At 46.8% G+C, this 10,606-nt stretch overlaps 1 protein-coding gene across 4 annotated transcripts; it reads left to right on the forward strand.

The window, feature by feature from the left end:
• The first annotated feature begins 128 nt into the window (after nucleotides 1-128).
• BANF1 (barrier to autointegration nuclear assembly factor 1) lies at nucleotides 129-10,046 on the forward strand. Of its 4 annotated transcripts, XM_088151100.1 has the most exons (6): nucleotides 268-288; nucleotides 5,268-5,338; nucleotides 5,441-5,570; nucleotides 6,060-6,178; nucleotides 8,214-8,358; nucleotides 9,422-10,046. In XM_088151100.1, exons 5-6 carry the CDS (start codon nucleotides 8,236-8,238, stop codon nucleotides 9,566-9,568), a joined length of 270 nt encoding a protein of 89 aa, XP_088007226.1. In that variant the 5' UTR covers nucleotides 268-288; nucleotides 5,268-5,338; nucleotides 5,441-5,570; nucleotides 6,060-6,178; nucleotides 8,214-8,235; the 3' UTR covers nucleotides 9,569-10,046. The 4 variants fall into 4 exon arrangements, with proteins under 4 accessions (XP_088007225.1, XP_088007227.1, XP_088007226.1 ...); XM_088151101.1 differs by lacking the exons at nucleotides 5,441-5,570; nucleotides 6,060-6,178 and having other exon boundaries at nucleotides 238-288; XM_088151099.1 differs by lacking the exons at nucleotides 5,268-5,338; nucleotides 5,441-5,570; nucleotides 6,060-6,178 and having other exon boundaries at nucleotides 129-288.
• The last annotated feature ends 560 nt before the right edge of the window (nucleotides 10,047-10,606 follow it).

The following is a 10,606-nucleotide window of genomic DNA, read 5'->3' on the forward strand; positions in this document are numbered from 1 at the left end:
TGCCCCTCTCCTCCGCGCGGCTCTGGGAGGCCTGCAGTTGGATGAATGACGAGCAAAATGAAAACGGAAACAAAACAGAGAAGTAGCGCGACACAGCAGCCGAGGGCGCTGGCAACATCCCGCGCTCCAATTCACCAGAGAAGGCGCTCGAGCCCGCGCGGCGAAGCCACCGGAAGTCCAGAGCGTCCTTTCGCCTCTATGGCTAGCGCGGAGCGGCCCTTAAAGTCGCCCCCGCGACCCGGAAGTAGACTCGCGGCGGCGCGGGAGCGACGGTTGAAGCACGGGCAGGTAAGAGTCGGGAGTGGGTGGCGGGGCTCTCGCGGCCGCTGGGGGGCTGGAGAAGGGGGCGCCGCCGCGGGCGGAGGAGGAGGAAGGGTCCGGGCGCGGGAGGCCAAGTGGGGGTGGTGCGGCGCCCCCGCCAGGGTGCTCGGCGGTGGACGACGACGAGAATGAGGAGGTCACGTGTACGTCTCCTTATATGAGGAGTCGTCAAACTCTGGAAGTGCACCCATCTATATTATGTATGTGTGCATTTACATATATATTTGTGTGTGTGTGTACACACATAAATACACACATACATGATAAAAAAATAAAACCCCAGCTGCGATTATTTATATATATTGTTAGTTGTTCAGTCGCTAAGTCGTGTCCGACTCTTCGTGGCCCCATGAACCGCATCGCGCCAGGCCTTCCTGTCCTTCAGTGCCTCCCTGAGTTTGCTCAGTTTCATGCTCATTGCTTCAGGGATGCTGTCTAACCATCTCATCCTCTGCCGTCCTCTTCTCCTTTTGCCTTCAGTCTTTCCCAGCATCAGGTCTTCTCCAAAGAGTCCTCTCTTCGCATTAGGTGACCAAAGTATCTGAGCTTCAACTTCAGTATCAATCCTACAGATAGATAGATATAGATATACATCTGTATATAATGTGTGTATGTATGTGTGTGTGTCTATAGATACACACACACAAATCGCAGTTTGGGTTTTTCAAGGCTCCTTCAGGGTGGCCGAGTTTTTGGAACTTCCTCCCCAAAGCGAAGGGCAGCAACAGTCACAATAAGAACACTCAGCCTGCAGGGCGAAGAAGGGCCCAGGCAGACGCCCACAAGCGGCCCAGGGCAGCTGCCACAGGAAGGTTTTGGCGAGCGCCACGGGCCCTGCAAGGACCAGGTTGGGGGAGCCTCTCTGCCGGTGTGGCGCCTGAGGGAGCCCCGCGCTGCGCCCTGGAAGGCAAGAGGAGTGCCTTGGAATGGGGTCCAAAGGCTGCAGAAGCAGTCCGGCTGTGCCTGCCGGCAGAGAACCAGTAGCTGCTGCGTTCGGGGCCCTTGGAAGTGTCGGGGCACCTCCAAAGGCTGCCCCAGGTAGAGAGTGCGGCAGCAGCCTGGTGTTTAAAGCTGCCTTTCGGTAGACTTCAGGCAAGGGGTGTGTAATTTACAACTGTGGTGGTGGTGGTTATCCTCTGGGAATAACAGGTCAGTTACGCAGGCTTTCATTCTTGAGGGGTGAAGGTGAAAAGGCAATTTAAGCCTAACAGTAAGATGAATAAAGCCAAGAGTAAGCAAAGCCAGCTGAGGAGGGTTGTCCGTTGTCCGTTGTTGCAGCCCATTATCTGTTACGGCCCTGAAGGAACTTTGCAAGTTCAGAGCTGCAGGAAGGACTTGCAGTCAATAAAAAGCAATCATAACTAAGTTTACCGATCGGGAAGAAAAAAATGCGACCACAATAGCACAAAAGAGTGTACTCAGATCTTGGTCAACAAGATGTTTCAGAAGTTGCTACTGAATCTTAGGAAATACTAACCAAGTTTCTATTCAGTGGCTAGCAAATAAAACCTACTATAAGGATTGCAAAATGTAGAATCCCAGCTGGCATTTAATTCTGTGTTATTGTATTTTAAAGTCAAAGGTCCAGGCTGCTGTTGGAAGCACTGTGTTAGGCTTAGGTGGACTTTCTTGTCTAATCCAGCCAGATGGTAGTTAACTGTTCTTATAAGCTCTGATAGTTAAATGGAACCTTCAAAAGCAGTCTGATCACTAAAGGTGGCCACCTGCAAGCCTTCTCTGAAGCGTTTGTTTGCCATCTGTCAGTACTGAAATGAATCTGACAGAGCAGCCGTTTTGACAGGTTGGCAAAATGGGCTCTATCTATATTTATGCACGGGGCTTCTGGGAAAATTAGAAGTGTTAAATGTTCCACACATGGTTCTAGAAAGAGAAACAGTTTGGTGTAGTGGTTAAGGTGCTGGCCTAGAAACCAGGAGATGGTGAGTTCTAGTCCCGCCTTAGGCATGAAAGCCGGCTGGGTGACTTTGGGCCAGTCCCCCTCTCTCAGCCCAACCCGCCTCACAGGGTTGTTGTTGGGAAAATAGGAGGAGGAAGGAGTATTAGGTATGTTTGCTGCCTTGAGTTATTTATAAAAATAATAAAGGCGGGATAAAAAAATATTTTAAAAAATGGCTGATGTTCTAAATCAATTTGGAATAAAATAACCACATTTGGCTTTACAGCATTTCGCAAATTAAATAGAAAGAGGGCTGTGTGTGGTAGACTCTTTCCTCATCCTGCAGCCATACTAAGCCCTGTTGCAAGGCTTAAACGCTGTCTCCATTTTGCCGGCTTCCAGCCCAGCCCCAGGGCTGCATTAAGCGTTGCGCTCAGGTGGGCTGCCGTGGGCTTTCTTTCCCTCCTTGGGAGGTTTTGCAGAGTGACCTGTTGATCGCTCCTGCCTCCTGTATGGATGGCCCTTTAAACAGAAATTTCCCAAGGAGGTCTGGAATGTGGCAGAGCTGGTTCTGTAGTAATCCAGAGCAGGGATTCCCACAGTAATGGGAAGCTGGAGTTGTAACTGGATGATCCAGAGGATGTTTTGAAATCGTTGCTAGGTGCTCTTTCCTTACCCTGAGCTTCAAACATAATTATGCTTGGCTGGAAGGAGAAGCGCTAAGAGGACTCGGAGAGGGCATGGGGCAGGAAGAAATTCCGCTTTCCTTACTCCGTGCTTTTCTGCTTGCGTGTTTCTGGCCGCTGCTCTTCACGTTACTGTGTGCAACTTGCCTTTGCCTCTGCTGCCTGAGCCTGGCCCAGCCCCTAAAGGAAAGCCCGGGGCCCCGGAGGCCATCCCGCTTAGCGCTCTTCGGTGACTAACTCTCCAGCAGGCGGCGCTGTTCTGTTACTTCGCTATCTGTCCTCACCACATTGCCTTATTTAGCTGCAGTAAGTGGACGTCAGCTGCTGCCCCCGCCTGGGCCGCGTCCCCTTATCTGCAGTAGAGGACTTCCGTCTGTTGCAGGAGAAGGAAGGCGACCAGCCATGCAGGGATCGCAGCCACGCTGCCCAGTCTCTTTCTGAAATGGGGTTAGAGCTGCGTGGAATGAAAATGTCCAGCGCCCCTATTTTCAGAAGCAGGCATCATTTTTAAATGCCGTTCAGATTGAATGGCCTGATCCTTTTTTTATAACACCCGTGTACTGCCAAATCCATGTGGATTGTTGATGTTTTTATTCAGTTTAAGAGGAGGGGGTCGCTGCCTGAATTTCCACGGGTAAAGTGTTCCATAGGGATGAAGAAATATTGTTTTCTTGTTCCATTTCCCTGAATCTCTTGGAGAGAGCGGCACTTTTCAATATGCCTAGCCAGGAAGTACACACAGTGGATGGCTTGACTTGGCTTAGGGTGGGTGGTCCCAGCTGCTAAGTGACAGAGGGACTTATAGATAACCGTCAGCATCCTGAATTGTACTCCAGAGCCTAATGGCAATCGATGCAGTACTTGCAACACCAATATTGCATGAACTGGTGGAGATTGGGCGTGACGTTTAGCATCAATTGCATTTTACACATAGCTTCCAAATGCAGCCCCATGTAAATTGCATTACAGTAGTCTATCACCTTAGTAATGTCACTGTGCCGTTTTCCCACATAGTCCAGCTTCCATCTGCTGAAATGTTCCCTCTTACTGTGGCTGGACTCTGCCTGAAGCCATTCTTCCTTCTGTTTATGAATTAAATTGTTCTGACAAGTTACATTCTTTTGTCTCTTTTTCCCCTTCCCAAAAAGGACGCCACTAAAACTGGTTGTAGAGACAAAATCTTGCCTGTGTAAACTTAGTGCAACCCCCCTGGCTTAGTGCAAGATCTGCTAAAGGACAATTTATTTGATTTATGCCCATGGCAGTCATTAAACTCTTGGTATTTCACAATACTGTATGGCAGCCAGCTTCTGTTTGGAGACCTCCAGGGAAGGGGAGCGCACCACTTCATCAGAGGGCCTATTCCTCTGGTTGGCAATTCTCACTGACAGAAAATTCCTCCTAACATCTAATCTGAGTCTTCTTCCTTGCAGTTCAGCCCACTGGTTCTCAGTGTGCCCTCCTCTGTGTGACAAGCCCTTCGTATCCGAAGACTTCTCTTAGCCTTATTGTGTCTTCTCGTAGCCTTCCCTTCTGCTGGCTATTCATACCCCATTCCTTAACTGAACTTGGTTTTTTCTCTCACCATCTTGGTAGCTCTCTGCTGCACTAGCTTCAATTTGTCAGTGTCCTTTTGTAGATGGCAGTGCCCAAAACTGAACAGTGTATAAGTGGAGCCTGGTCAAGACGTAGTAGAGGGAGACAACTATTTCACATGATCTGGACTCTGGGATCCTGGGAATGGAGCCCTTTTGGTTTTTTTGGCTTGTGTCCAATGTGTGATAGAGTGGGACACACGGATCCGTTTCACATGGACTACTGCCAGGCCAGGTGTAAGAACCACGGTATTCGTTCCCAATGAAAACAACTCTCATTGAAACCAAGGCAGGTTCAAAGGAAAGTTCATTTATTTAAAGTAGTGCACAGCTCTAAAGCATTGCTGGAACTGAGTCCCGTGCGTGCCAAAACTTAGTTTTACCTCATTCCCAGTTCACCCCCCCCTTCTGTCTTTGAATCTCTCTTGTGCATGTCAAAGATTCCCTCTGGTTCTCCCGTTGGTATGACCTTGGGCATTGCTGAGAGCCAGATAATAGTCCATCTGTGCCTAACGGTTCACCTTCCAACCTTCCCCCCCGTCTTCGCTCTCTACTGTAATGGCAGAAACGAAGCAAGCGGACTAGCAGTGTGAGTGACTGATTGCAAGGGTTCTGACACCAGGTCTTCCCGATCCTATACAAGCGGCTTTTTATTTTTCTTTCCAGGTGAAGGATGTTCCATTTCTCCCAGTTAAATTTTATCCTATCCATTTTGACTCACTATCTAAGGCTGCCTAGATCTGTTTGGATATTTTCTTTCTCTTCTAGCCGCTCCTCCTAGTTTTGGGTCACCTGCAGATTTGATAATCATACTGCTGCAGCACTGCTGATTGGATAAGGTAAAAGATTGGTGGTTCTTGGGTCTATACAGTCAGTCTACCTCTATCTCCTGCCTTTGGGTAGCTGCTTGTTATTTTTTTCTGCCACCCCTTGACTTCTAGGTAACAACTGGCCTGCTGCCCCACACGTGAGAAAGACAGGGCTCCCACTCCGCTATCTTCATTGGCAAGTAAAAGGTTGAAAAACTTGGATAGCTTTGGTAGCACCATATCCTGGCTAAAGAAAGTTGAGGTGTGTGAATAGTGAAATTGGCCTCTCCTCTCCACCCCCTCCTTTGGGAACTAGACTGATCTCACAAGAAATAAATCAGACTTTATTTTTTTAAAGGAAGGAAGGAACCAGTAGAATGTCAACAACTCTCTTTAGCTTTAAGACACCTCCTAAACATTCAGTAGTAAAGGAGATAAAAATCTAGATCTGTTCGAATTGCAGATCATGATTGAAAAGGATCTCTGGTAGAAAAAAAATATTTTGGACAGATTACAAGATGATGCTGATCTGCTCATTATTTAGATGCATCTCTGCTGTAAAGAGGTTCTAAGTTGCATAAAATATACAATTATTGAGCTTGTACAGAGAAAATAGACATCAGAGACCAAAAAAATGAAACATTACTGTTAAAATAAAAATTATTATCATGCAATATTTTTAGCTAAACCTTTTTTAACCTATCCTTTCAAAGATAGCCATTTTCTTAAAACAGGTTTCCCTTTGTCTCAGTCCTAGGCTTCTCGTCCACCTCCTTATAGATTCCAGTCAGTTAATTCTGAAGCTGTTGGGGTTCACTTTGTTTCTCTTCTCAGCCTCAGTTCCCAAATTCTGCCCTCCTTTTTAAGAAGGTAAACATTTTATTCCATTTTATTCCCTAGCAGAAAGAGAGACATTGTGTGATGTAAAGGAATGTAGAGCTGACCATGGGGAAGATATGAGATAGCCATTCGGGGGGTGTTGCAGAGGCTTTCAAGACTCTGTTATTCTTCCTTACTACAATAAAGAGATTTCTGGAATTCCTGCTGTGCCTGTTTCTTGACCTGGCCTACCTCAAAGGGCTGATGTGGTCACATGATCCCAAACTGGGCATCGGTTAGCATGACTGTGTATTGGAACCCAGATGTTGCTAGCTACTAATGAATATAGGATAGGCTTTTACCTGCCAATCCACTTACACATGCCCTCTGCCTCTTCAATCTGATGATTATTAGTAAAGTTGAATAGCACAGGGCCTAGGATAGAGCTGAACTGGCACTCCACTTAGTACTATTCTCCATTCTGGAGACATTTATGATCTGTTGGAGTATCTTGTTTTCATGAGAAACTGCTTTGCTCATGTCAAGGTACATTATGTCCATGGCATTCCCTCAATCTATTAAACTAGTAACTGTATAGATATGGCAATAAGGTTAGTCAGGCATGACTTTTTATAACAAACCCATAATAATTGTTGTCCAGTGATCACAGTTTGCTCAAGGATTTTACCTAGTAGAGACTTCAAGCTGACATAATATCCCAGGTCCCCCTCCTTCCTATTTTTGAAGATAGAGACACTTGCTTTCCTCCACTCCTCTGGGACCTCACCTCCTTGTCTGGGAGTTCTCAAAGATTATAGTTGGCAGTTTCGCTGTCTCCTCTACTAGCTCCTTGAGGACCCTAGGATGCCATTCATCTGTCTCTGGAGACTAGAATTTGCTTCAGTTAGTTAAACTCTCTCTTACCTTCTCAGTGTCCTGAACCGTCCCTGTCCCTCTCCTACTAGTAGCACAATTGCAGCCAGAGAGAAATCAGACATAAAATACGATAACTTCTTGTATCGCCTGTTACCAATTGATTCCTTTCTCCTTGCAACACATCTTTTTGCCTTTCTTTTGGTTTGTGATGCACCTGAACAAGTCTTTTTGTTGCTCTGGCCATTTCTCGCAAGCCTGAGCTCATCCTAAGGTTTAGCTTTTCTGACACAATACGTACAGGTTTAACAACTGCCTAGTATCCATTTTCTATACATGTCTCTTCTCCTTCTGAACACTTGGAAAAAGCCCCGTGTCCAGAGTTTGCAAGGCTTGCTCAGGTGGCTGTGGATTTTCTTCTAGAGTGCCTTACACTGAGTGCCTGCTTCTCTGGGTTACGTGCTTCTGCTTACTTCCTCTTTGCGCTGTTTGGCATTCGCATCCCTTTGGTACACCTCCTGAGGAGCCTCACCTGTCCTACCCAGGAACTTCTGTTCTTCCTTGGTACGTTGCAGTGTAGAAACTCCTCAAGCCCTTTTACTTCCTCTAATGAGTTTATACTTCCGTAAGTGTAGTTTGGACATCCCAATAATTGCATAATCCAGATTTATTTACTTGCTTGCCTTCAAGTCAGTGGCAACTACCTAGACTGCAGTTTTCTTGGCAAGATTTCAGAAGTGGCTTGCCATTGCCTCCTTCCTAGGGCTGAGAGAGCAGGACTGGCCCAAGGTCGCCTAAGGCAGGACTAGAACTCATGGTCCCCTGGTTTCTAGACAGGGGCCTTAACCACGACACCAAACTGGCTTTCCCAGAATTTCTGTTTACAGGTAATTCTCCACGTACATTTTAAACAGAAATTCCTGAGGCACCTTACAAAACCTAGTAAAAACTGACCTCAGATTAAGATAAATTAAGAGTAACCAAAATGTACACATTCTGTTGTTCTGTGGCTCATCTCTGTCTGCCAAAGGCACATCAGGAGTGAAAATGGCTTAGTTCTGTTTCATGGTCTGCAAGTCACAGTATGATTAGGAATCGTGTCATGATTTGAGAAAGCAGCTGTTAGCTCCTGAATGTGATTCTAGAAGCCTGTGGTTTTTGGTAACTGCTTGGTGACCTTCTATCCGCTTAGTGATGGTCTCTTGTTTCCCAGCCAGGGCGGGGCAGCAGCCAATATGACTACCAGCCAGAAGCATCGGAACTTTGTGGCTGAGCCCATGGGCGACAAGCCTGTTGGCACTTTAGCTGGCATCGGAGATGTGCTTGGCAAGAAGCTGGAAGACAAAGGTTTTGACAAGGTATCCTTTGAGCCATTAAATCTGAAAGCAAAATCCAGCTAATAGATGGAGAAGGACAGATGCTGTTTTCTCTTCTTGGGTAAATCATTTTGAGTCCTTCAGAAATTTCAGCAGTGTCCCTGGGGCTGTAACTCTGGGGGAGCTAGCCTCACTTTTCCGTTGTCTGCCACATGACGAGAGCTGATTGTGCCCAAGCCAGAGGCCAGTCTGGAGCGGCCTATAGCTAAGGATCTGTCGGTGCCTGGACAGAAGAGCTTCACGCACACTGTCCTCAGCTCCACCCAGGACAGATGGGGTAGAAATGTAGTTGCCCCATGCAAGGGCTTTGCTTTCCCAGTGCAAATTAGGTTGACAGAAGAGATTCTCTTAGGGCGACTCTTTTGTCTGAGAAATGCAAACTGACCACTAGTATGTTTTCATCAGATCTGTGAGGTAGGCTAATTGGAAAGAGAACAACTGAGCTAACTTCAACCACCCAGCTCCTCGGTCACTGTGGCGTAGTGCTTAAGATACTGGAGCAGGACTGAAGAGAGCCAGGTTCAAATCCAGCATACTAGTCTACCTTTCCACCCACACCCGTCAGCAAGGCGCAAGCCATTAACCTGATTGTAAGGGAAAGCCAGGGCCCTCTCCTTGGATTTAAATTCCTGTGTTAAAAACTCTTAGCCATAAGAAGCTCCTGGGTGATTAGTGGTTGTTGTGAAAGTAAAGAAATAAAATGAGTTTCTCTTGAATTCCCAAAGAAAAGGCAGAATAGGAATCTAATACTGTTACTGATTATAAATCTGGTGTCCGAGTAGGGATTTGAACCAGAGGTTCCTCAACGTAAGTCCCAAACTTTCACTCCAGAAATCATCTGCAAAGAGTGCTGAGAGCTTTGCTAGTCTTTGGGCTTCACTGGTCTGTGGTACAAGAACCTTTAGCCTCCCAGTGGCTTTGTTTTAAGTTCTGACATTTATCCCTATTACTTACCCTCTTCTCTTCTCTTCTCTTCTCTTCTCTTCTCTTCTCTTCTCTTCTCTTCTCTTCTCTTCTCTTCTCTTCTCTTCTCTTCTCTTCTCAGGCTTATGTAGTGCTTGGACAGTTCTTAGTGCTGAAGAAGGACGAAGACCTCTTCCGTGAATGGCTGAAGGACACATGTGGAGCAAACGCAAAACAATCCAGAGACTGTTATGGCTGTCTGCGGGAATGGTGCGATGCCTTCTTGTGAATGTTGTGTGTCAAAGCTTGGTGGGTGCTGTGAGGGCTTTTGTAGGTAGCTAGCGACTGAACCGTCCCTAATCCTCAGCATAGACTCCTTATAGCCTTTCCAGCATGTACAAGGGTTCTTCTGGGATTTCACTCTGAAAATCAGAAAAATAAATGCTCCTTTTTAATGTCACTCAACTTCTGTTCCTCCAAAGAAGTTGAGAAAGGGGCCACGTTCCAGTTTGGACCCCTTACAGGTGTTTTCCTCTTCGTAGCTTTCTCTGTTGAGCTATCCCTTAGTACTTCCCTGTTGAATTCTCGGCTCCCTGGGCTTGTGGTTTAACTACTGGTTCCAAAAGCAAGATTTGTATTAATATTGGCGGGGATGTTCTTTCTCTTCTTGAACCTCCACGTAGCTTTTATGCCACCTAGTTGAAGGTCAGGAACCAAAATAATGCAGTGTTTTTAAATCAATAAAAATCAGCGGTGTTTAATATTCAGTGGTGCTTGAATGTTCATTTGAGGTGTCTGCTTATGTGGAAGAGGGGTGGGTTGTGGGTAGATCCCAGGTTGGGGTATGTGGAAAGCCTGACCCCCTGCTGCAGCAGTCGCTGAGTGGAAGGAGAACTCAGGAGGTGCTCTCTCGATCTCACTGTAAGAGGAGGTCTTCAGACTGATCCAGGCGGGCCTCTTTAAAATGTCCAGGGGTGGACGTTGAGCTTACTGGCTCAGTTGTCGGAATGGATGCGTTCCTGATATTATTACTACTGTTATAAAAATCTATATGCCGCCCGACTCCTAGTGACTCTGATCGGGTTGGAATGCTTAGTCTTTTGAGATGGTGGCCTTGTGAAGAACGGCTGACGGGGTTGTTTCTGGACTGAGGCCAAAACCGACGCTCAGACCTCTCGTCTGTCAGTGCGAAACTAGCAGCCTGGGGAAGACGCTGCTCTGATGCTACGGCAAGGAGATTCTTTGCAGCAGGCCACATGCCAGCTTATTACGACCAGATTTCATACTCGTGGGATGGGTTCTTCAGGCTGCGATGATTCCTCGGCAT

The sequence above is a fragment of the Python bivittatus genome, unplaced genomic scaffold (assembly GCF_059951505.1).
Source record: "Python bivittatus isolate LINGU-HERP-01145 unplaced genomic scaffold, Pbiv_v1 ctg000660_np1212, whole genome shotgun sequence".
NCBI lineage: Eukaryota > Metazoa > Chordata > Lepidosauria > Squamata > Pythonidae > Python > Python bivittatus.